Below are 27,134 nucleotides of genomic sequence, written 5' to 3'. Positions count from 1 at the left end.
TTCTTTTCTGTGACTTAAAACTTGGTATAACGTGAGAAAATACCATGAAGGTACTAGATCAACAAAAACATGACAATTGTAAACGCTTTAGTTTGAGGTCGTGTGTGTTCTAAAATCAAGTCGGACGTACATGGTCGGATGTGACAGAAATCCGGTGCTTTCACTTTTGCTCGCTAGCTCTTCGAAAATGCATCACAACTCACCTATTTTTCAATTCTATGGATTAAAACATGATACAACGTGAGAAAATATTATGAAGGTACTAGAACAACAACAATATTACATGTAAATGCTTTAGTTTGAGGTCGCACGGCGGGATCGCGCGTGGTCGCGAGGTAATTAGTCAGACCCCTCTAGCGGGGTCCGACTAAACTACGCGCCAGCACGCGCTACATTGAACCATAGCACTTAATAATATATACTTTATTTTTATATTTCTAGTTAGTTCATCGTCCATTCTCACATAATACAAAATTTCAAACTTCAATGATGAAAATTACGGAAGTTATGACGAGTTTTAGGAGAGCTCTCAAATCCGACGATTTCCGCCATTGACTAAACAACGCGCTACCACTTTGAGGTGGACGCTACCTTGATCCATAGCACTTACACACTTTATTTTTATATTTCTTGTTAGATCATCGTCCATTCTCACATAATACAAAATATAATAAGAAAGTATGTAAGTGCTATGGATCCACTCCAAAGTGGTAGCGCGCTGTTTATAGTCAATGGCGGATATCGTCGGACTTGAGAATAGTGCATAAGCTCTCCTTAAACTCGTCATAACTTCCGTAATTTTCATCATTGAAGTTTGAAATTTTGTATTATGTAAGAATGGACGATGATCTAACAAGAAATATAAAAATAAAGTATAATTATAAGTGCTATGGTTCAAGGTAGCGCGTGCTGGCGCGTAGTTTAGTCGGGACACTCTAGCGTGGTTATTTCCCTTGGTAGCGAGGTCAAACAAGATGGCGGCCACCTTGACGAGCCGACTTTTCGGACAGATTTCCAGCTCTGTTAGAAATGGAATTCGGAGGTAAATCGTGTGATGGGTTCTCTCTTCATGGATGATATTAAGGGTAATGTTGAACATATCGTCCTTGTCCGATTAAAACCTCGTAACTCGATTTTGTGCGAAATCTACTTTTTTACATCAAAATAATCTACGATTTTTTCTCTATTTTTTGGTTATTGTGGTGAAAGCCTAAGATTGCTGGAAGTCAGTTAAAAATGGGTATAAAAATACCTCGTATATCATTTTGGCAAAACCGCGAACTAAAATTACACGTAACTTGAGTTACGAGCTTTTTTTCGTTCGCGTGTTTTTCAGTTTTGGCCGATGCAAACCTCGTATGTCGACTTACAACTTTTCTAACATCTAAACACGGCGGTAAATGAACTGTTTTCGTTAGATACAAGGTTACGGTAACATATCCGTACGCTCAGAGTTTAGGTACAATTAAATATTAGCGTCATTAATGAAGCTAGAAGTGCCCACATTTTTTGAAAGTTTTCTGACGAATTGGACCTTAAAAAGTACCAGGGACATTCACTGTCGTTTAGAAACACCTGCACAATGATTTGCTCAAAACTGCTCCGAAACTATGCCAAATAATTAAATGAATTTTAATCAGTGAGCGGTTTGCTCTTTCTACTCTCCTGTGTCAGGAGTCTGGACTTCCGTTCCTCATCATATTTTATTTAGCCCTCATACTGTCATAGATACCCATTCGTCAAAGCAGATTAAAACCGTTGGATTGAGGAAGTCAAACCTATAGCCTAGCAAACACATGGACATACAGGGCTAAAACGCTTTGCATAACATAAACAAACCCACAGTACATTGGCGAATATCGAAGTCTGAAAAGACTACTCAACACAGCATTCAGATTTGATAAACAGAACGCTCAAACACTAATTCTGTGTGTGTTGTCATCTATTCAACACCCGAAATGAACAACACCAAGAACGTAGCTCTCGGCTCAATTTCAAATCTGTATCTCTAGCAACAGCGCATAGAATACAAGTTCCACTCAGAGCAAAAGGTAGAACAAAATGAACGCCTCCTACACAATGAATGGAATCAGCCTTGAAAGTACTGAAGCTGAAAAGGATTTTGTAGTAATAGGAGACAATGAACTAAGTTTTGAGGCTCATATTCAGGATGTAGTCAAAAGAGCAATTATACAGTTTCTGGCATGATTCTGCACAATATTGAAAATAAAACAAAGAATATAATGGTTCCTCTTTTTAAGTCATTGAAGTAAGACCTGTTCTCGAATACGGAAATGTGGTGTGGTCTCCTAAATTAAAGAAACATGAGCTAGGCACTTATAGAAAATGTTCAGAGACGTTACAGTAAGAGAATTATTGGCATGAAAAATTTCAGTTACAGTAAAAGGTATAAATTGTTGAATTTACCAAGTTTGGAATTCAGAAGAGCAAGAGGAGATATGATTGAAGTTTTTAAGATTAGGCCAAAAAAAATAATAGGTGTGGTTACGGTAACATAGCCAAAAAAAATAGGGTAGGAAGGTAGGCAATCACTTTTTTTTTTAAAACTTTTTTTTCTAATGTGTACAAATTAAACCTACTTGACAGGGAAATAAGTATGCGACTCGGGCGCTTTCGCTATCATTGCGTTTTCTGCAATCGTTTTCTTGGTTTTTGTTTTTGTTTTTTTGACAAATGTAATAAAAAGTTATAGGGTCGGCCCCTAAAAATAGGGTAGGTCGGGTTACCGTAACCACACCTATTTTTTTTTTAGGCCTTACTCATGATTTGTACGACTCTGCTGCTGTAGCGTCTTTATCAAAAAGACACGACGAACCCGTGATTCTAACCAACACCAGAGGCCATCCATATAAACTTGCAAAGAAAACTAATGTCTATGCACATTTATTTACTAACAGAGTTGTTAATAGTTGAAATAATTTACTGTCTAACATAGTCACATCAGGAACATTTAATATTTTCAAAAATTCTCTGGATAGATATTGGAAACAATTTATGTTTGAGGTCGATCTGAACCTTTACATTTTTGAAAAAGAAAGCATGCCAGAAATGAACGCTGTACACTAATAAAATAAAATGAAGAACAAATATTTTTATTACAAATAATCATCAAATAGCAGGCAAAAGGCTTATCTAGCCTACAGGCCGTATATATGTGATATGATATGATAAAATGTATGACTGGTGCTAAAAGGCATCACCGTTATTGACGGAATGAGCTCCAAAATTAAGCATAATTTGTGTATTTGATCGGGAAATTGGCTGCCATAGCTGTCTCCCTTTGCAGAAAATGCATAGGTTTGGTTGACATAGTTGTCTCCCTTTTCTCCAAAATTGAAATGCAGATTTTGTCTTATCTTGTCTCCAAATGGCTGCACCGATATTTACCTTCTTAACCCCATGTAATTGAAACGTGTCAGTACATGCAGTGCATTCCATAAATCGAATGATAACTAAAATGACTTTTTGTGCTTAGATTGCAGTAGAAAAATTTCCCTAGATTTGCAACATTAAAATTCAACAGAACCTTCACTTATCTTCTTCATGTGGTCCAGTGGATGAAAAAACCCAGCTGATTTTGTTTAGCTTTGAGTTGTAATGTTCATATATATGGCCAGGAATCTGTCAGTGTGTCCAAAAAGTGTTACACAAACACCATTTTTTAGACTTGCTTTATCTTATTAATGTTGTTGTGGGTAAGGTCAAGGATATGTGTTTTTTAGCAGAATAAAACTGTTTTTATTGGTATGGGCCGCCTGGGGGGGTTAGTATAGTGCCTCGAGCAGTTAAGGTATGTATGTTACATTTACACCAAAACACATACAATAAGTATCATGGAATCTCCCCTGAGTTATTTCTCCCATTAAAATTCAGCAGTCATGTTGTCTTGTGTTTGGTACTACTGTTACCACAAACATGGCAAGTCAGATGTCTATAATCAGTGCCTGCCAGGATGTTTAGTGGCCGTGTGTTACTTTACACCAAAAATCACTTTACATGTGTAAACTTCACCCCATGCTTAATCTCTTCGGAGCCTGGTGAGTATTTTAGGTTTAAGGAGTACCCATATTCTTTTTTAAGACTAATGAGAGTCTTATTCCAGGCAGCATCATGCTAACAAAATAAAAACAGCTTCACTGCATAAATCTGTACAATCTAATTAAAACAAAAGTTCACTCCACCACAAGCCGTTATAATTCTCTGGTTTCAGTTCAAACACATCTGTGGAAGTCCCTTGTAAGCAGGGATGACATTGATTACTGTGAAATATGAATCCAGAAAGAAATGTGGCCTTTTTAAAAACAACTGCTCCAGTCAGTATGTTACTTTACACCAAAGTACACAGTTTTTCACTTCTTACTGACCAAACATACTGCCATACTACAGCATATGCACACAGGAACAAAAAAACTTTAGGTCTGAATTGTTATAAAGAACATTTATTTTAAAAAGACGACTATGTGACCCAAAAATCACCGGCAAACCTGTTTGTTAGTTATTTTACACCATAAAAAGCACATAAACGAGCTCAGAGGTAGAATACAATCATCTAGATTGCTCCACAATGTCTTAATCTCAAGAAACACTGCCTCCACACTTTTAAAATTGTCAAAGGTGTGATTATGATGCATGACATGGCAGACTTGTAAATTAAAGTGCTAGGTGTATGTTACTTTACACCAATAACGTTTAGTCTCATCAATGCCTGTATAAATGATAAGGTACAAAATCACAAAAACATGAGCTCATATCATTTTTAGAGCCACAATTCAGAATTGAAAAAAAAACAAGAAGCTCAGAAGGTGGCACAAACTAATGTGCATTTGTCCTTTTTTAGAAGTAGTATGGCCAGTTGTACGTTATTTTACACCAAATATGTGCCTAACCTCAAAGCATACTAAATCAGTCTTTTGTGTAAGATATGGACAAAGGGAATGTTATCAGGAGTGATTTTCAGTAGTTGTAAGAAGTAACTATCATTAAATAAGTAATAGAGACATAACTTGTAGAACAACTAAGCTGTACGTTACTTTACACCAAAACCATTTCAAACTATTATGTTCAAGTGGAAAATATTAAATTAAAATACATGGTGAAATGAAAACAACTGTATATGATCAACTAGACTAGGAATATGGCCAAACAACCCAGAATGCTGTACAATCTGATGCATTTGTGTTGTTTCCGACCCAGTGTGGTCAGATGGTATGTTATTTTACACCAAGAAACTTCTGATCGTTGCATGACCGACTACTGCGACATGTTGGCCCGCCTCTGCCTCTGCCTCTGCCTCTGCCTCTGGTACAGGCGAAGAAAGGTTGCTCCCTTAATCAAATGTTCAACTTGTAATTCTCCTTCCTGTCACCAGTGAAACTTCTCTGGTACTGCACCAACAGCTGCTTCTCTTGTTCACAAAATGATGAAGTACATGTAGTATTTAGAGCTTCATGCATTTGTAGGGTCTGGTTGTATTTGGAATTGGAGGCAGTAGCATTTCTAAACAAAGCTTGTCTTTATGCATAGTAAAAAAAAAATTTAAAAAAAATAAAAAAAAATACTAAAATTTAATTTTTTCACTTGTCTACTTTTTAATTATCTCATTTGGAAACAATCTTTTTGTTTTGTTGGTCCTATGAAAACAAACATATACCTGAAAATAAATAACACTAAGAATATTTGCAGTCGCCAGCAAGCTCTGATATCATATAAATAAAGACCTATCAGAAGCACCACTAACACCTACACCAACTCACAATACCCCCCTAAAAAAATCCCAACTGCAACAGCCAGGAAGACAAGTTATGGAAGGCAAGCAAAATCCACATCCTAAAACGTCGTGTAGTCTCCATGAATTCGGTGGGAGAAAGTGGAACATTCCGTGTAGCGAGTACGTACGCCACTTTACACATCCGGTCAGAGCTAGCGCCTTGTGTAAACAAACGTACGGGATGTGACCAACTAAACCACAGGTGTTCGGCGTTTTTAATTTCAGCAAAGTTGGTAACACTGGCCTTCAACATATATCACACAAATCTTACATCAAAAAAGTTAAGAAAACACTCGATTCGACAAAGACAGAAACGTACCCTTCTTTACACTTCATCGATATGGTAAACTAACGTACGGCGGGTGAAAGTGACGAAGCTCGGAGATATCAACCCAAAATGCTTAATTATGGATGAAAGGAGTCAATTTTGAAAGCTTAGTGACAAAATATTCTGCAAACCGTACATTTTTCACCACCAAAACTGAAAAGAGAGGAATTTTGAACTGTACGTTACAGCTGACACGAAAGCCTTGTAGTAAAGTAACGTGCAATGAATCGAATCGCCAGATCGGATGGAACACGTGGTTTTCTTTACTCCCTGGTAATGTTAACCATGCTACTTCCGAAAAAATGCTTTTTCATTGAGAATCTATCGTCCTAAGCAAGAAATGCAGAATAAATCCTAAGTACGTTACATTTACAACAAATCTGAAACCATATTCAACCTAGCGAACATTCAAAAGCCAGACTGCCTCCGATTTTCGACTGAATCATTCAGGTACGAATACTTTTTCCTTTCAAACATTGTTTTTATCATGTTTCGTAAGAAATCACTCGATTTATAGCAGTTTCATTCTCAAAAGTATGTACGTTACTATTTGGATGACGACCATGCACACTTTCCTGTAGGGCTCATGGGCTCGTCCAGCTCGCACGTAGGTGTGAAAGTCCTGTTGTCATTGATAGATCATATTCAAATGACTAAGGGAGACTAGTTAGGTCACGCTCGTCACAACATCTCGGCAAAACGAGAACGTTTTATTTTGGTTATAAGTAATTTTTCTTTACACAAGATCAATAAATCGTGTTGATTTTCACGAATCACAGACAAAGCATGCATTGCAAGCATTTTTTAAAATATTTTTTTAGACTTAGTAGACTTTGTTAACCTCGAAATCGATCTTTGGCGGCCATCTTACATTTACCGCGGACTGTACGACCGTTTGACTGACGGATACCGAATTGACACAAGGATAATAACGTACATCTCGCATCACTTTTCCAAGCGAAATGAACGAAGTTGGCAGCTCCGTCGAGCTCATTTTTGGTCTCATTAAACACTGCATTCATTTCCTGTCTGCATGGTTTGTATGAAGGATTTACCTGTCGCGCAGGTGTTCGGAGTACAGTTCTTACAAAACTGGAAGCACCCAAAATCGCGTAACGCTTTTCTCTCCAGAATGTCTAGGTAAGGTTGGAATCACAAGTCTGTTATTCATTGCTTTCGGCATAAATTTGCCACCATGTTATACCAAAACGTTCGTCCATTCATCCTCTTTCATCCAACACAAAAATGTTCTTTGCAAAAAAAGTTTATTAGAAGCAGGAGCCTGCCAAATAATTCAAGCGGGCTCTTTTCTTCTTTCGACGCCATGACAGATTCTTGGCCATATAACCAAGTGCACAAAACAATTGTATCACTTGACTGTTTTTAATTCAGGTTAAACAAAAAATTCAGGCAAAATCATTCTGTATACCATTTACAACAGGTCCTATGCAGCAGCATCAGGAGGCACCATGACCACACAGCCTGGAGAAGAAGACAAAGTCACCACCATTACAGTGGAGGACAAGGTAAACTTGCATGATTTTATTATATACAGTCGAAACCGTTTATAACGAATCTCAGGGGAAAACGTTTTTTATTCGTTATAATCGATTTTCGTTATAACCGATTAGATCGGTTATAACGAAGACAAGAGGAAAAAATTTGTTATAACCGGTTTCTTCGCATTTTCAACGTAAAAATGGTAAAATGTTGGCAAATAAGTATTGTTTTCTGTTGCATAAGTAATCTTTTTGTCATATCATTAAATCATTCAATGAGGTACATACATAATCGTACATGAGAGAGAGAGAGAGAGAGAGAGAGAGAGAGAGAGAGAGAGAGAGAGAGAGAGAGAGAGAGAGAGAGAGAGAGAGAGAGAGAGAGAGAGAGAGAGAGAGAGAGAGAGAGAGAGAGAGAGAGAGAGAGAGAGACTCGGAGAGAGAGAGAGAGAAAGAGAGATACACGCAGAGAGTGTGTGAGAGAGAGAGAGAGACAGAGAGATGGCGAAAGAGAGAGAGAGAGAGAGAGAGAGAGAGAAAGAGAGGGGGGGGGGGGGGTATGGGGCATGCAACAGGCCTAGGGAAAGCTGGAGATTCAAGTGGAGAATTATCAACTGTTATGTGGTCTATACAACGGTCAAATAAATGAATAATTAAGCAGAGAGATCGTTTTCAACAGAAATACCAAAGTTTGCCTGAAACAATGAACACACACACACACACACACACACACGTACACACACACACACGTACACACACACACACACACACACACACACACACACACACACACACACACACACACACACACATCAAATTCTGTTCTTCAACAAATCTGTTTATTAGGCCATAACCGTGTACCCAAGAATGTAACAATGAAATAAAAACAACAACAAAAACAACAACAAAAGACCTGGTGTCTAAAAATTGATGTACAAAATAATGGCTTTGTTTTGCAGGCGGAAAAGAAAATAGACAAAAAAACAACACTTAGATGTTTACTTAAACTATCAAGCAATTTACAAATAAAAACTGGTGAAAACAATTCAAATAAATTCATTTGTAATGAATTTAATTATCCTTGTCTTTTGGAACTACATATTTATGGAAAAATGGATTCTTTTTTCAAACTAAAACTGAAGCACAAAAATAACCTGTACAACTTGACAGTGTTTACAAATGCTTAACTATCGCGACACTAGCAATCCAGTTGGATTGAAATAATAGTGTCGTTAAATAATAATCTTCCCATAAATGAACGCAAAATGAAATGGTCAACACAGATCAGCAACGATACATTTGAATAAGGAAAATTAGCTGCAGCGTGACTCTATAACAGAACAAACAAATTCAAGTTGCAAAAGTTATACCTTTGTTTCTGCTTTGCATTTTCGTTATAACCGGTTTGTTTTTAGTGATAACTAAGAACACCGCTGGCAGGGAAAAAATAAAATGTTTGTTATAACCAATATTCGTTATACCCGGTTTCGTTATGGTGATAACTAAGAACACCGCTGGCAGGGAAAAAATAAAATGTTCGTTATAATCAATATTTAGTCGCCATCTTGTTGTATGAATTACTTCCCAAAGTTGACGTCATAAGTCATAAGTTACGAAAAAGCGGTTGGATTTGCGTCATAGTTTCGTTCTAACCGGTTCTTTTTCTGGTCTGGGAACAAGAAATGTTGACGTTGTAAGCAGTTTCTCGTTATAACCGGTTTCGTTATAACCAGTTTGTTTTTAGTGATAACTAAGAAGAGCGCTGGCAGGGAAAAAATAAAATGTTCGTTATGACCAATATTCGTTATAACCGGTTACGTTATAAACGATTCCGACTGTATACACATTTCAGTAGTATGTCTCTGCTGACTTTCAATTGTTTCTTTCACAACTTCTGATATTTCTCTTCTATACAGAGAGCCTACCGCAGAAATGTGGTTTTCTCTTTTGCACAGAAGTTTGAGAATTCTTCTCCGTTTTATGCCAAGAGACTGCCTTATGAGAGCTTCTCAGCTCGAAACCGGTAGCAGTCTTGGCTGAACAAAAACGGACCTTTTCAGGTTCAGCACTCTATGAGATTGCCCTTAAATGCACTTCGGTGAGTTCTCAATCCTTAGAGATTGTTAACTTCCCTCGGGTTATTCTTGTTCAGTGTTGCAATCGGCTCCGAAAGGGTTTGACTCTCCAGTAGGCTGTCTGTGAAGAGTTCTCTCTAGATCTAATTCTTACCCCCTCCCCCCACCTCTTACATTACCTCTAGTGTGCTCGCTGCTTTCAAAATTCCACGTTGGAATGTAAACTGAATTCTATATCAAATAACCATGAATGAAAGAAAAATGTGAAAAAAACCTCCAAATCAAACGTTTTGGGGAAAGGAGTAACCTCTCTTTCTTATGGGGTGTCAACATAAAATTCAATTCCTGCTAACATGTTTTTAATGGAATGAGTTACCTCCCTTGAGAAAATTTCAGATAATTGAGCAGCAGGTTCAACTGATAATTTTACACCCCTTGAGAATGACAGGGTATGCTGGTATAATAAGAGTTACCTCCCTTCAATTGATAACAAAGCAAGAGTTACCTCCCTTGCACTATTATAGGTTGTATCCAACAATGGTGAGGGTCATTATCCCAGGAAGGAAACAAATTGTCTCGAAAAACTAAACCCAGGTGCACATCTGCGGGTCCTGGGCAGTTGGCATGCACAATATTTTGTCCTTGCCTGTTGCCATCTCTGAGGTATGGCGACCACAGACAGACACACACACTTACATCCATTCTTATATATATAGTAGACTTGAGGAATACCCGGCTTCGCCGGGTGAATCGCGAGACAGAGAGCGTGGCGGTTGACCACAATCACCTTTGAAGGTGAAGTCCTCTCAAACGGGATTGAGAATTTTAGAGCTTATTTCTAAGCCCTATATTAACTGTTATGGCTTCTCAGACAAACAGCCGACAAAAGCCGCCAGACCCCATCACAAACAGAACTCTACAATCCACAGGTGTTGCCTACACACACACACACACACACACACACACACACAGACACAGAAGCCGTATATATCTATCTATATATATAAATATATAGAGATAGATGACAGTGGATTTTTCGATAAATAGATTCGACCTTTGCACTTTTACAGTGAGGACAACTTACGGGTACATGCAAGGAAAGCCCACAACTTCTAAGGCGAACAACTCTGCAGAGTCTGCTGTGAAGGGCGACGGTAGTCTCCCTGTCACACTCGACCCCCTTTGAATGAACTTTGTCCCCAAAGTTCCGAACCATGGACCCGCCAAGCTTAGGTCCCTCCCAGGTTGGTGGAATGGGAACAGCACGAAAATGATTCAGTGGCCTGAACATTTCATGTCGAGTCCCATCCCTGTCGACAACGCCAAATGTAACCGAGTGCCGAAACACCACAATCACCTTTGAAGGCGAAGTCCACTCAAACGGGATTGAGAATTTTAGAGCTTATTTGTAAGCCCTATAATAACTGTTATGGCTTCTCAAAGGAAGGCGGCAGAACATACAAAGAGACAAAAGCCGCCAGACCCCATCACAAACAGAACTCTACAATCCACAGGTGTTGCCTACACACACACACACACACACACACACACACACAGAGAAGCCGTATATATATATCTATATCTATAAATATATAGATATAGATGACAGTGTATTTTTCGCGTGGCTATAAATTGATTCGACCTTTGCACTTTTACAGTGAGGACAACTTACGGGTGCAAGGAAAGCGTTCTGGACAATGCAGTGACATTCTAAAAATAGTAACGTAGTAACGGGAATATGGATTGACGCCACACGAAGGAAGGGAGATAAACGCAAAACACTGGAGAAGATAAGGAAGAGTTAGTGGGAATGGATCTGGGAAGATGAACAGAAAAACTAAAATCGGTTCAGCGCTGAGAGCACGTGTTGAAAATTCTCATCGACCAGGTTGTGTCCGGGGTCTACCTGAATATGCCCACCAAATTTGAAGCAGATCCATCGAGAACTTTGGCTTGGCATAGCGAACACACACACACACGCACACGCACACACACACACACACACACACACACACACACACACACACACACACACACACACAAGTCGTATATATAGATACAGGGGCGGATCAGTTCATTTTATGGGGGGGTTTCCAAAAGTATATTGTGAAGATATGGGTGTGAAGGCGCGAAGCCGACGGAGCGAAGCGCCTAGCTTGCTAGGGGGGTCCGGGGGAAAAATTTGAAAAAAAGGATGCAAAATGGTGCAATCTGGTGCATTCTGAGGATGATCATTACCAGTTTCAGGCAGCAGATTTTGTCACTGATTAATACCCCAAAAATTGAAACTCAATGTAGAATAAAGAAATGCACCATAAAAATTTTTTTTTTTTTGGCTGGGGGGGGGGGGGGGGTTCCGGAAACCCCAGAACCCCCCCCCCCCCCCCCCCTCGTCCGCCCCTGAGATAGATAGATAAATATATATAATGAAATCAAGATTAAGAAAAACCAAACAAAGTGAAAGCTCGACCTGACTCTTTATTGGCCAAAGTTGTTAACAGAGAGAGTCGGGCCTTCCACTTTGATTCTCTATATCTCATTTATAAACAGCTGACACACAATTATTCACTGAAGTTCAGAACTGTAAGTGGAATCCTTGTGTCACGACCAACAGGAACATTTGCTGTGTCCTTCTGAAAGTTAGCCATTGAAACAAACTAATATTTGAAACTTGATTTTTTATTTCGTTCAAGCGATGAATCAACAATCATTTGATGATTTTAAAACTCATCAAATGATGGATTAAAAAGTAACAAGAACAGTAATGAGCAAATATCTTATGCTGTCAGTGACTGTTCAGGTTAATAAGTAGAAAATTATCATGTTTGGAGCTAGAGCAGCAGTCAGGTTGTTTTTCATGGAATTATTACCTTGAGGGCTCCTAAACTGCAGTACTGGCTCTAGAAATTCTTGGAGGGGGTCGCGCTACACACTAAACCTGAAAAGAGCAGGTCCCGGGACACACTCAATTTGAGTAACTTATATATGCATACTGTCGTAACTGTTTTTCACAGTAATTGTCTGCTCGTTTCCATAGAAAACAGACAAGAACGCACTCTTGGCTGGATTTTGAGAACATTTCTGCTGGATCTGTAATATTAAAGGGGCATTACGAAGTAAGTCTAACCGATATAGCAAACATCCAAATTTGATTTGTACGTCCTTCTGTTCTAGGACCCTCTAAAGTGTGCCGCATGACCCCCTAAAGACCCCCTATTACCTATGATGAAGGTAAGCCATATTGGGTATTAATACTCCTCATTTCTTTTTGTTTCTAAATCTGTGATTTCAGATGGATATTACACCACTGACTGGCGTGCCTGAAGAGCACATCAAGACCCGTCTTGTTCGTATCTGTGTCCCAGCTCGTAATGCAATGCAGTCAGGCACCTATGGCACACGACGATGGAAAATCGAGTTTGATGTGAGGGAACGCTGGGAGAATCCTCTCATGGGATGGATTTCCACGTCAGTACTTCAACTATTTATTATGGTTTTCCCCACCACTTTTTGTTGATTTTTGACTCACCTGAGTAATTGGTGAGTATTAGGATTCATATGTGTCCGGTGGTATGGACGGCTGGCCGACCGTCTGTCCGTGGACAAAAAACTTGAACGTTGAGGTTATCTTGATAGTTTTTAATGCTAGACCTCTGAAACTTTGAACACTTTTAGGGTTTGATGATTTCACGAAGAGACCCCAGTTTGGTTGACCCTCGTCAAATTTGGGGGTCACAGCGGGGGCTGTGATTGGATGGTCTCTTCCGATCATCAAAGCATAATGCTACGGAAGTCTGCCATTTTTCTCAATATCCAAAAGCATATTGTCAATAACAAAGACGCATGGTTCCGGTTTCTTCCACGTGTATAAAGTACACGCATACCTCGCCAGGTTTGTTTCTGTGACTAGTCGACAGACGATGCCATTTGCTTTGTGTGTGTTTTTGTTGTTGCTTACTGTACATGACATACATTACGTGTAAAATCCAGTTCTTTAACAGGCAACAAACCTTGCAAATTTCCAGAAGCTGCAATCTGAAGCGACCTATCTCTGATTCTAGCAGACGATCTCTCCAATGTTTAACACAAAATCAGCAAACTCTCCTGTCACATAGAACGTCCATTGTATAGTGCAATGTTGAAATGAAGTTACCGGTCTGAAACATTTAGTCGTTTCTTCTGAGACAATCCTTGTTCTCTTATCATCTACAGATTTACCGCAGTCTTCACCACGCGAATTCCCAACAGAAGTCAGACTTTCGAACATACAATATACGTAGGCAAGCATGATACGTCATATGATTCCTAGCATATTGACGTAATGCTAAACATCCGGTTATCTCGAGTTTTCTCCGTAATACATGTCCGTGGGTTTTTCAATGTTCGGTTATTTCCGTGGCTTCATGCGGAAAGGGAACCGTCGTCTGCAATCAACGACATGGACCATTCTGGTACTTGTTGCTGACAAAAACATGATTTTAACACAGAATTTAATGTCAGAATAGCTATATAAACGCTATTGTGTTTTCATCATAGCAATAGGGTCCGATATTTAGACTCGAAAAAGTATAATGCGACTCGTCTTCGACTCGTCGGCATTATACTTGTCTCGTCTAAATATCGGGCCCTATTGCTACAGCTGAAAACACAATAGCTGTTAATGATGTCATTTGATTTGGTCACAGTCTTGGCTACTCTTGGTGATGACATCATGTTATGATGTCATAGTATCAGAAATGAGATCACTCAAGTGTCTGAGTGTACATATTTTGTCTGGGCTAGCCAAGACTCAATTTATTAAAGAAAATGAGTAATTATTATGATTCTTGTTAAAAAATAGAAAAAGTTTTTTTTTCACAAATATTTTGGTGGATGTTGAGTATGTTGAGATTGATGGTGGTGGGAAGGAGGTTGGTTTGAATATGTGAAATATTCTGAGAGTTGACTGGATTGATACAGGTCACATATTATAGATCAAGTTTGTGTCAATCAGTTGGACAGTATAAAGTTCTCTTGAACATTATTTTATGAAACTGGAACAGGTGTTTTTTTCGTTTTGTTAAAACAAATGTTATGGGGTGGGGGTGGGGTGGACGGGGTCATAGGTAGTGGAATCCTCCTTTTAAGACCTACAAAACCCTTATGGACATGAGTCGTATAAAGCATTTGCTTTTCTTGTTTTGTCATTTATTTATTAACCCCATTTAGCATGTTTAGCTTGACCTTCAGTGAGAATGCTAAAAATGTCCCAAACATAAAGCAATGATATACCTGTGAAGGGTTTATGCAGTCGGTAGTGAAACTGATGTAAATAATTTTTGACTCACCTAAACAATCAGGAGATTTAGTAATGGGGAGTGTTAGTCCTTCCCTAAGGCCATCATCTGTAGACTCCCCCCCCAAAAAAAATTAAAAAAATGGTGACCAGCATTTGTTGTTGGTCTAAGGGGAGAATAATGCCTTCGGTTTTCTTCTTTATCAACCTCAACCTTCGGCCTTGGTCGATAAAGATGAAACCGAAGATGATTTGCCCCCCTCGGACCAACAAAAAAGCTTGTCTGTCAAATAAGCCACCAAATATCTTATATTATTTTTTTTTTAAACGAAAGCAACTTTTATATAGCGTCAAAGAAGAAAAGTTGTTCAAGAAAATTAGTACTATTTTTTGTTGAAAGGGTTAAGTGCTATCCCGAATCGTTTTCACTTTACCCTAGTCAATTTTTGAGTGATACGACCCAAAATGGGTACAGTGTATTAGCATTTTAACCCCATTTTAACGTACCCCACTGACCTCTCTCCTGTGCCGGGTGCACGTTTTGGTCACACCTGTCAAATTCCATTTCACTGCATTCCTCGGTCATCCCGCAGTGGGGCACTGCGGTTATGAAATTAAAAGCCCCTCCTGTTTTTGGAACCGCAGGAGCTTTCTAGTTTGCTGTTAGGTAGATTTTTGGTTCCTCTTTCCTGTCATGCTCTCTTTTTCTTCATGAATTCTTTTCTTTTTTCTGCCTTCTTGCTCATTCACCTGTATTTTTTCCAAAAATCTCTTCTCTTGCCGCTTGTCTCGCGATTCATGTATAGTTTAATCTGTTTGTGTTCTGATGTAAGTCCAGCAGTAGATAGGTTAAGCCTATTTTAACATACTGGAAACTGGTAATCTTCCAGTAGGTATTAATTTAGTTTTACTAAAGCCTGCTGGGACACAAGTAATGGGTTAGTGCATTTGTAAACAGGAATCGCTTGACAAGTGGCCCCCTTCATCCCCCCCCCTTCCTCGTCCTGATATGGCTCTGCGTAGTCGGCTGGACGTTAAGCAACAAATAAACAAACAAACAATTCCTCGGTCAGGTTCTGTCCTATGAGCGAGACAGTTTTAAGAGGCACGAGAGTTCAAACAAATATATATCCATGTTCAGATATTCCAAAAGGTAAAAATCTGGAAGGTTTAATCTGGTGAGAGTGGGTAATGCTCAATGTCGAACCTCCTACTGTTGAGTTGACCTCTGAATTTGGATTTTTCCTCTCCAAAATAGCATAAAAGTCAGACCAATTGACCTTCAAACTGATCATCATGCATGAGCTGAAATTAATGTACACCAAATTCTGCTGATTTGTTGTTGTTGTTGATGTTGATGTTGTTGTAAGTGAATCAGAAAGTTTACATAAGCTTTGCTGTTATGGCTTGGACTGCTTCTTCAAGTAAAGGCAATTATTATCTCCCTTGTTCCACTCATGCTGTTGGTGTTACTTCTATCTGTGCTGTGTAGTTGACATTGGCGTAGTTGTGTATGTGATCCTTGTGGTGGTGGTGGGTAGTTGTTGTTTAGGTGTGGAGAGAATCGGTGAATGGGTGCAAAAAATAGAATTAGTCATATAATGAAGATAACATTTTGACCTGTATCACAAAATGTCCTGCCTGCTGCACAGTTATTAGCTGATGTGTTCTTATTTTTGAAAGTCTACCAAAGAATGGGCTGGTTTTTCTGTATTAAATTCCTTAGTCTAGCCTAATATCCTGCATTTTTTTGCATTACCATTGGAAAAGTGACTTTAATTTGTTAATAATCACAAGAACTCTTTGCAATGTTACAAAACTATGACTGAATTTTTATCAGAATAATGCCTTGCTGCAGATTCTATCCAAAATATATATAATCACAGATTATCAAGTTTTGTCAGAGTTTACAGTGAGTTTCAACACTTCTTCCTGGTGAACTTATTCATCTCTCTTTGTAGAAGGAACAAGTCAAACGCCTAAAATGGCACTTATTAAGCAACCAAAATGACATTGTTCGCATTATCATCTAGTATATTGTTAAAAGGCCTTGACTGTCCATCTGTCCTTCCGTTTCACTTTTGGTCGGTTATATCTCCTTCATTTCTAGGCCGATTCGCCTGAAGTTTTGCATGACATATTCAATACCTATGACTTATCTGTTAGAGAAGTTACTAGCCAATCACTTTGCAAAAGTTAAGAATTATAGTTGATTAAGCGCTCACACATGCTTTCTTTCCCTTATGCTCTGGCATTTGACTTGACGGATTCGCCAAAAATTTGGCATGAACTTGGCAAATCATTAGCCCAAATTACAGATGAATCTGTCAGAAACACCAGAGCTATAAGCAAAACAAAGCATGCTTGAGCACTTTATCGCCAAGCACAGCCAGATGATTTTGACCTGTAACCGAGGTCTTGTCGATTTCGTAAATGTAAGAGGTTATGCATAGGGTTATGAACATGTAAAGCCTACGTATTTTGTTGCTCCGCAAATGCGTAACTCGGTTGTCACAACACATACTTAGTCGTTTGCGAAGCAACATATGATGTTTTGGGGAAAAAAGTTTTTGTTTTTCATCGTTTAACGGTCTTGCATGGCCAACATCATATGGGGAAAGCAGAAACTTATAGGCGTTAAACGATATGAAGTTTAACGAAGAGAAGATTCTCTATTTATTGGCACTCATAAAACCCTAAATCAACTTTCTCTGTGAACAGTCTGGTATGTAGTTATATCCCTTGAACATGAATGTAAGGTTCAGGTAAGAAATCAACTTGTCGAAACTATCGCGCTTTTTGTTCTTGTATGCAGATGCTGGAACTTGGAATGCAAAGCATAAAGGTTGATTGTTCAGGGTACTTAGTTTTAACAGCAGCGTTGAAATATTTTCAGAAAGAGGTGTAAATTATAGCCTTGTTTCTTCGACACGCTGTACTACGCACAGTCTTACGACAGAGTATAGCTAGCTGTCATAGCGTTACGCTGAACGTTTCACACTTCGCACGCAGTTCGTAGTCTTTCGGATGAGACGAAAAACCGAGGTCCCTTCGTGTACACTACATTGGGGTGTGCACGTTAAAGATCCCACGATTGACAAAAGGGTCTTTCCTGGCAAAATTGTATAGGCATAGATAAAAATGTCCACCAAAATACCCGTGTGACTTGGAATAATAGGCCGTGAAAAGTAGGATATGCGCCGAAATGGCTGCGATCTGCTGGCCGATGTGAATGCGTGATGTATTGTGTAAAAAAAATTCCATCTCACACGGCATAAATAAATCCCTGCGCCTTGAATATGTGCGCGATATAAATTGCATAAAATAAAAAATAAAAGTAAAAATAGAAAAATAAATCCCTGCGCTTAGAACTGTACCCACGGAATACGCGTGATATAAGCCTCATATTGAAAGCCGCTAAGTATTTGTCAAGACCTCGGCCCCTGTTCATAGCAGTCTGCAGTCTGGAGTGGTATAGTGCTTATATTTTCCAAGCGCTCTACTTCCCATTTAGCTGAAAATAGATCTATATGCCAGGCCTTTATTCAGGGCTGGGGAAGGTGAAGGATCGATGGAGAGTTAGACACTGCCTTAACAGCTACATCGAGAACTGATTTTGTCGTTGGGCGGGTCAAATGCTAGTGAAAATGAATTATGTATGGTTTATAATTTATATACATGTGCTTCTATAGTATAAAATGCAATTATTCTGATATTCTTTTTTTTTTTGCAGGGGTGATCCGCTCTCTAACACCGAGGTTACTTTCTCTTCGAAGGATGATGCCATGGCGTTTTGTGAAAAGAATGGTAATGATTTTTGTGTATTTTGTGCATGTTGTCCAGACCAGTAGTCTGCAGTTTTACATTTAAAAAATTTTACTAGTTACATCAATACACCGCTTCAAATATAATTTCAATTCATAGGTTAATAATGTCTTTATAACAGTGCAATACCATTCTTAATGTGTGTTAATGTCAGTTTTTAATGATATTTCATTCAATTGAATAAATGTTGAGATATAGGAGCTTTTTATCCAAAAGAGTCATCCAGAAGTGGTATATTAACCAGGTTTTTTTTTATGCAAGCTAAAAATACAAAGATATATCAATATGATTGTAATGTTTGCATGGATATTTAGCTTAAAAACAAAACAAATCTGTTATATGCAAAATAGCATCCCCTTGTACATGATACTAATACAGCACTGTCTCGGTCAGCTGGTTTTGGTCAGCCAGGACTCGGTGAAGACTTTTTAGTTTCTTGTTAACTAGATATACAGTCGAACCCACTTAAAACGAACACGCTAGTTACGAATTTTGACTTATAACGTATTAGTTTTAAGTTCCCAACTGAATACCTCTTTCTTCATGCTTAAAAAAAATGCTTAAAACGAATTCTTTGTAACGAATTTATGCTTATAACGAGCACTTTTTGGATTCCCAAGCATGCATAATGTCTGTAATTTACTCACGCTTATGACGAAATCTTTAAACTCGTCCCGAGATCGACATATCATGGGAATTTGAGAAGTTTGAATACATGTGTCAAAGTCTTCCCTTGCGTCGACTGCTTGAACCATTGCTCAACCGATCACTGAATAAAGTTAAACTGATTACACTGTACTCACAAAACAATTTCAAATTTAGAATCAAAGTGATTGATAGCTCAGACACTGAACATGAATGACTGACTGACGTTTATTTCCTTCGCGAATACCAAAAACGAAACATCAATGTTTTGAACGGACGCCATTGCCAAAAAATATAGATGCCAGAGTGGGTCCGCCTAAACTACGCGCCAGCACGCGCTAGCTCGCGCCAGCACGCGCTACCTTGAACCATAGCACTTATATACTTTATTTTTATATTTCTAGTTACCGTACTTTTCGGACTATAAGGCGCTGCCGTGTATAGGGCGCACCCCCTACTTTTTAAAAAAAAAATGAAAAAAGCCTAGAATAAGGCGATGCCATGGATAAGGCGATGGTGTCGTGCATAAGGCGATGGGATGAAAGAAAAAAATGAAGAAAAACATCGTACATAGAAAAAAACAACAACAACATCAATGATCAAACATGGCGACCGCTCAAAATCGGCAGGAAACGCTGTTTCAAACAGAAAGTCAGGGAAAAGATCAGCGGTACCTCAATCGTCACTCGTCGTCGTTGTCGTCACTCTCACTCCCAGAAAATCCAGAGGCATGTCAAATTGCAGCGGCACCTCGTCCATGTTTATAATCTGATCGTGACCGACACTATGTTCCGCGATCACTTCGGAAACAAAATTTCGGAAACTGACAAGTTTCTCTTCAAAGTCGGGCGGTAACTGTTGACACATTGTTGTCTTCATGCGAACCGACAGATTCCTCCGCCGCATAAAACGAAAGCACCATGACGCACTCCCAGTGAATTCGTCAATATTCTTCGCCGCTGCCATCTCTTTTGCCTTCAATCGAACTTGAACGGTTGAAACGCCTCGACCATCGGCCCTTTGAAGATTAACCCAGTCCTCCAACTCTGCCTCAAGCTCTGGCCAGCGTGCACCTTTTCCGCGGAAAGACTTGCGTGACTTTTTACATCCCAACAGCTGACCTCTCTGTTTACGCCATTTGCGAACCATGGATTCATTCAGGCCTAGTTCGAACGCTGCCTTTCGGTTGCTCTCCAGTCGTATCGCAAGATCGATGGCTTTAATCTTGAAGGCAGCATCGTATGAAGCTCTCTTCGTTTTCGGCATCTTGACAGTGACAAAGTCGAAGTGCAAGTTGAAGCGGTACCCAGTTGAAGTGTCAAGAGACCGACTGTCGACTGTCGTGTTTCAACGCAACTAGTGTTCAGGTAATTTTTTCGGCGATCAACATTGCTTGAATTGTGTTCACTTAAATGGTTGTTAGTTGCTCATTGATTTCAAGTTCACAGTGCTCGTGAAACCTATTTTATCCGAGAATAAGGCGACGTCGTGTATAAGGCGACCCCACGATTTTAAGTAAAAAAATAAAAAAAAAGTATCGCCTTATAGTCCGAAAAGTACGGTAGTTCATCTTCCATTCTCACATAATACAAAATTTCAAACTTCAATGATGAAAAATACGGAAGTTATGACGAGTTTAAGGAGAGCTAATGCACTACTCTCAAATCCGACGATTGTCGGACATGGAGCCACGGCCTTAGGATAGCTCTCCTATAACGCGTCTTAGCTATCGTAAATTTTATCACTGAAGTTTGAAATTTTGTATAATGTAAGAACTGACGATGGAATGACTAGAAACATACAGAAAAACTATATAACAGCTATGAATCTCAGTAGCGTCCACTTAAAATTGGTAGCGCGCAGTTTAAGTCACTGTCGGATTTGAGCCAGTAGCGCATTAGCTCGCCTAAAACCCGTCATAACTACTGAAATGTTCAACACTCAAGCTTGAAATTTTGTATTATGTAAGAATGGACAATGAACTATCCCGTACGAAACGTTCTTATAAGAAATTGGACCCAATTTCATATAAGATTCTTGTAAGAGTCTTGTATGACAATTTCATATATGTGGCTTATAGGTATTTTAAATGCAAATGAGGTAAATTCTTATAAGAAACTTATATGAATCATATATGAACCTATAACCTGAGCTCATATAGGTCTCTTATATGAATCTTATATTCTCTTATAAGAAAGCTATAGGTCTCTTATATGAAATGTTCATATATATATATGAGACTTATAAGAATCTTATATGAAACCTACATCTCCCTTATAGGATTCTTATATGTCTCATATATGATATTTATATGTCTCATACTAGACACACGACCTTGACCTACATTTGTGTTTACAAGGGAAATAACACCTGCTTAACCCAATTTAACTGTCTTGACTTTGAATTATAATGAATCCAACTGCAAAATACCTTTTGGTTCAGTATATATACATATCTTTACTGAAGTTGTGTTTATTTTGAGGGCAAAAACAAACAGATCTCTAAATCACTGGTCACAAGAAGAGGAGTAAGACATGCATTGTCCTCTTCAAATCCAATACTTTGAAACTTGAAATTATGAACAAGAAACAACAAACAAGTTACAGCCACAAATAATTTTCTTGAATATGCACAGCTGTCACAGTTTCTTGTTGCTTGAACCAAAGTAGTGCTGGTAAACATGATTTGATCACCTGATGCAGAACCAGAACTGTAAAGTAAAACAAATAATGGAGGGAAATTCTGGATTTTGAATAAAAACACAAACCTGTCAGTGTCAAGCTGTTGGGTTGGTTGGGCTGCCAGCCACCCACAAACATCAGCATGACATAAACATTCTCTTCACATATTCATACATCAAGTCCAATTATTTCTGTGAGAACTTTGCATTTTAGTCCTGCTCTTTCACTGATTTTCTGCTAAACATCCTCACAGAGCTGCTGTCACAAAGATGGCCGTTCAGTCAGGGGGAGATAATGCTCAAGGCAAACCATCCACTTCCTGTTCATATATGAAACATATATGAAAGCCAGTATTGCCAGTAATTCAGCATTGTCCAATATTTTTTCTAAGTCCTGAATTCTCCTATGCAGAAACTAAGTGATGATTAATATGAGTCATATAAGATTCATATAAGAAACATATAAGAGAACTATAGGTTTCTGGAAGTGCAGGTTCTCATATATGATTCATATATGATTCTTATATGAATTGGGGTCTTTTTCATATAAGAGACTTATAAGAAACCTATTCCTACAACTGACATACATAGCTTTTTACTTGTCATATATGAAACTTATATGTTTCTTATAAGAAACTTATAGGTTTCTTATATGTCTCTTATATGTTCATATATGTTCATTTCGTACGGGTATAGACTATAAACATAAATTATGTAAGTGTTATGGATCACTGGGTAGCGTCTACTTCAAAGTGTTAGCACGCTGCGGGTTCAGTTAGTCCGAGTCAGCAATGGAGGAAATCGTCGGATTTGAGAGTAGTGCATTAGCTCTCCTTAAACTCGTCATAACTTCCGTATTTTTCATCATTGAAGTTTGAAATTTTGTATTATGTGAGAATGGACGATGAACTAACTAGAAATATAAAAATAAAGTATATAAGTGCTATGGTTCAAGGTAGCGCGTGCTGGCGCGTAGTTTAGTCGGCGCGTAGTTTAGAATGGTTTCCCTTGGACAAGGGAAACCACACTCTCAACGTTTGCGTTCGCCGGTTCGCGATAGTTAACAGTCAGTCAGTGCTATCGATTTGGATTTGAACATCATGTTGCAACAAAACAAAACAAAACTAAATTGGCCAAGGTTTGCTACCCGTCGCCAAGGTAAGTGATTCCGGACAAATGATAGGAACACCGCGAATGTGGACAGTGTCAGTGTGTGCGTGTGTGTGACCAAAAACGTAACAACTGGATGAAACATCTGTGTGCTCACTCTCACTCAAACTCAACAATCATCACTCAACATGAGACACACATGAACATGTAACTGAATATGTCACTTTATTGTCTAAACGTGAAGCAGCATGAAAGTTGCGAAAGAAACAAATTGAAACACCATAAAATGTACAAGACTTAAAAAAATAAATAAATAAATAAAAAATTAAAAAAAATCAATCAATTTTCTTAATACGAATTTTGGTTAAGACGAACTTTTTTTCCGATCCCCAGTGATTCGTCTTAAGCGAGTTCGACTGTACTTGTTTAAAAAACCCACCTTTACAGTAATTTTTTGGAATTTTTTTGAATGACTTTGTCTTTGTATGTCAAAAGATAAGTTTATAACATGTATTTGTTACACACGCACGCACGCACACCTGTTCAAACACGCAAAAGAATCTGGGCTAGCCTTGGATATACACACACGCACACTAAAACACATACACACCCACACTCATGCATGCACGCACACACACACACACAGACACACACTCACACACAAAAGAAAGGGATAGTCTCGGCTATAAACCACAAATGACTTTTGACCGAGAGTTGGAAGACTGGAGCCTGGCACTCAACAATCATGCCAGAGTGACTGACGTAAACAATGTTAACCAACTATGGCCAACCCAGATTCTTTGATGGCTGATACCATTGTTAATGTTACTCACACACAAACATCCATGTTGCGACGGCTTTTTTTGGCTGACTTTATGGTTTGACCACACTACGTTTAAGGGAAGTGACCAGAGTGACATGCGCAGTTGACTAACCAAACTTGACTGGAGTTGGCCACTAAAACTTGCTCAGAAACAAGCTTTAAGACTGAATACTTTGATATCAAAATTGTGCGACTTGTTTTCTTTTTTTTTGTCTGGACACAGTAATGCTTTCCACAGTCTTGTAAGGAGAATCCAGGCAGAGGCTGTGGTGTAAGTTATTTGAAAGATTTAAGAGTATTTAAACCTTGTTCTGTTATGTTTCAGGTTGGGAATTCTTTGTAGAAGAGCCAAAGAAGACCAGTTTCAAGAAAAAGTCTTATGGAGATAACTTCTCGTGGGACAAGAGAACTCGACGATCTACAAAATGAACCACTGCCAGATTGCTTTGTCTTTCTCCGTCAGTACAAGACTGAGCTCATGGTTATTTGTGGTTAGATGCATAACAAATACCTGAGAAATAATGCAAACAGGCTGTGAATAAAGAAGTCTCTACAGAAATGGCTGCTGCTAGTAGACTGTTTATCTGTCTTATGAGCTTACCATGGAAGAATCCTGAGCGTTTCAAAACATCATTTTAGGAATAACACACAGGTAGAGATATGCACAGAATTACCAATGGCAGAACAAGTTCACATTGTATTCAGCTCAATTTCTTCAACAACTAATTAAATGATGCAACTGTACTGGATGGTTTTCAGCATTTGAAGAGATGCAGCGCAGACTTGTTTTCTTTGTAATAGCAGGTTTATAATTATTGTACAATTGTAGTTGGTTTTCTTGTATTCTTAGGAACTAGCAATCTGATCATTTTAAGTACTAAAAATGCATGATATTTGTAAAACTTTGTGATTAAAATGTTTGACTGTTTCAGTTTGTGTGTCTGATTTATTTTTCTTATCTATAGAGACAGCTTTATTAAAAACTAAAAAACAAGTCACGTGTGGTGACATTATAAGATGTTTGATGGGTTGTTGACAGACCAGCTTTTTTGTCGGTCCGAGGGGGAGCATATCGTCTTTTGTTTCATATTTATTGACCAAGGCCGAAGGCCGCGGTCAATAAATATGAAACAAAAGTTGATATGCCCCCCCCTCCCCTCCCCCGAGGACCGACAAAAAAGCTGGTCTGACAACAAACCACCAAACATCGTTTTTGTCATCGTTTTGGTAGTGAGAAAACAAGTGCACAATCAACACAGGGAGCCATGCTTTGAAACACGAGTTCCGTTTTGATAACCACGAGTTTCGTTTTGATAACCACTGGCAATCAAAGCTGGCGTGTGAAAGCAACTTTCTGTGTTTTTGAGTTCATAAAATGTTGGGATGAATATGTCAGGTTTGAGGGTGCACAGTTCTGTAGGTTCATCTCGGTATTCCACCCCCTCGGTTTTCAGTTGTAAATTTAAGCTTGGTGATCGAATGTGGAAGCTACGTTGGATCAAAGGTCACAGAAGATTTGCGTCGTGCAGCGAAGGAAAGAATCACGATCCCTTGTTTCCGACTCGGTGCCTCTTTGTTTTTCATTAGACCTGTCATTCTGCTTGCTCGGCTTTGTTAGATGTTTGCAATTATCTTGTTGCTAGTTTCTTTGCTTTTATTATTATTTCTTATTTGCGCTTCGTTTATCGATACAACGTCTTGTGCACGTGTTAAGCATGTCACGTGACGCGTAGTCTCGATTAACCCAGTTTAGTGATCTATATATAATACGACTTGTGTCTGTGTGTGTGTCTGTGTGTGAGTTCGCGATGCACGGCCAAAGTTCTCGATGGATCTGGTTCAAATTTGGTGGGCATATTCAGGTAGACCCGGGACAGGACACAACCTGGTCGATATTTCAACACGTGCTCTCAGCGCGCAGCGCTGAACCGATTTTGGTTCCACCTCAGCTATTTTGGTTCCACCTCAGCTACCCGGGCCCCCATACCGACACACCAAAGCCAAAGTTCTCGGTGGATCTTTTTCAAATTTGGACACCGTATTCAGCTACACCCCGGACACAATATCATCGATGAGATATTTCAACACGTGCTCTCAGCGCGCAGCGCTGAACCGATTTTGGTTTTTGTGTTCATTTCACCATTATAAGTAACTCTTCCTTATCTTCTCATCTTCTCCAGGTTTTCAGCGTTTACCTCCCTTCCTTCGTATGGTGCACTATAGTATGAGTGGAGCGTCTTCGGATATTCCCGGCGTTCTGTTACTATTTTTAGAAGGTCACCGCAGTGTCCAGAACGTAAATTGGACCCGTAAATTATCCTCACTGTAAAAGTGCAAAGGTCGAATCAATTTATAACCACGCGAAAAATTCACTGTCATCTATCTCTCTATAGATACGGCTTCTCTGTGTTTGTGTGTGTGTGTGTGTGTGTGTGTCTCTCTCTATGTGAGCAACACCTGGGGATTGTTCAGTTCTGTTTGTGATGTGGTCTGGCGGCTTTTGTGTATTTGTATGTACTGGCCTTCCTTTGAAAAGCCATAACAGTTCAAAAGGGCTTACAGATAAGCTATAAATTGCTCAATCCTGTTTGAGTGGAGTTCGCCTCCAAAGGTGATTAACACGGTTACATTCGTCGACAAGGATGGGACTCGATATGGTCAGGAATGGCATTATGGCCACTGAGTCATTTTCGTGCTGTTCCCATTCCACGAATCTGGGAGGGACCTAAGCTTGGCGGGTCCATTGTTCGGACCCTGGCGAAGCCGGCGTACGGCTCTAAGTACTTCTTCCCGGCGAAGCCGGCTACCCGGCGAAGCGGGTATTCATTCTAGTTATATATATATAAACATGTTACTAGCACAATTTTGAATTTGTAAGAAGCGATGAGATGAGAGCAGGTCACCAGGACAAAACGAAAGTCACTGCCATTTACGGTTTACTATCATGCCGAAACAACCACACAGTGGTCGCTTGCTTCAACCAGAGGCCAAGAAGAAATCTGGCAGTGAACAGTAATGAAAATAATAAATATTAAATTCGATATTAAAATTATTTCTGGCCATGTCCATATTTTTCTGAAAGTACA

At 39.0% G+C, this 27,134-nt stretch overlaps 1 protein-coding gene across 2 annotated transcripts; it reads left to right on the top strand.

Annotated features, from left to right (window-relative positions):
- Window positions 1-896: 896 nt before the first annotated feature.
- Window positions 897-24,976, top strand: LOC138975892 (NADH dehydrogenase [ubiquinone] iron-sulfur protein 4, mitochondrial-like). Of its 2 annotated transcripts, none has more exons than XM_070348665.1 (5): window positions 897-1,042; window positions 7,558-7,642; window positions 12,983-13,158; window positions 18,699-18,772; window positions 24,374-24,976. In XM_070348665.1, the coding sequence occupies exons 1-5, from the start codon at window positions 975-977 to the stop codon at window positions 24,475-24,477; spliced, it is 507 nt and encodes a 168-aa protein (XP_070204766.1). In that variant the 5' UTR covers window positions 897-974; the 3' UTR covers window positions 24,478-24,976. The 2 variants fall into 2 exon arrangements, with proteins under 2 accessions (XP_070204766.1, XP_070204773.1); XM_070348672.1 differs by having other exon boundaries at window positions 960-1,085.
- Window positions 24,977-27,134: the final 2,158 nt, after the last annotated feature.

Source organism: Littorina saxatilis, linkage group LG1, assembly GCF_037325665.1.
Source record: "Littorina saxatilis isolate snail1 linkage group LG1, US_GU_Lsax_2.0, whole genome shotgun sequence".
Taxonomy (NCBI): Eukaryota; Metazoa; Mollusca; class Gastropoda; order Littorinimorpha; family Littorinidae; genus Littorina; species Littorina saxatilis.
This window is presented reverse-complemented; position numbering and strand designations above follow the sequence as displayed.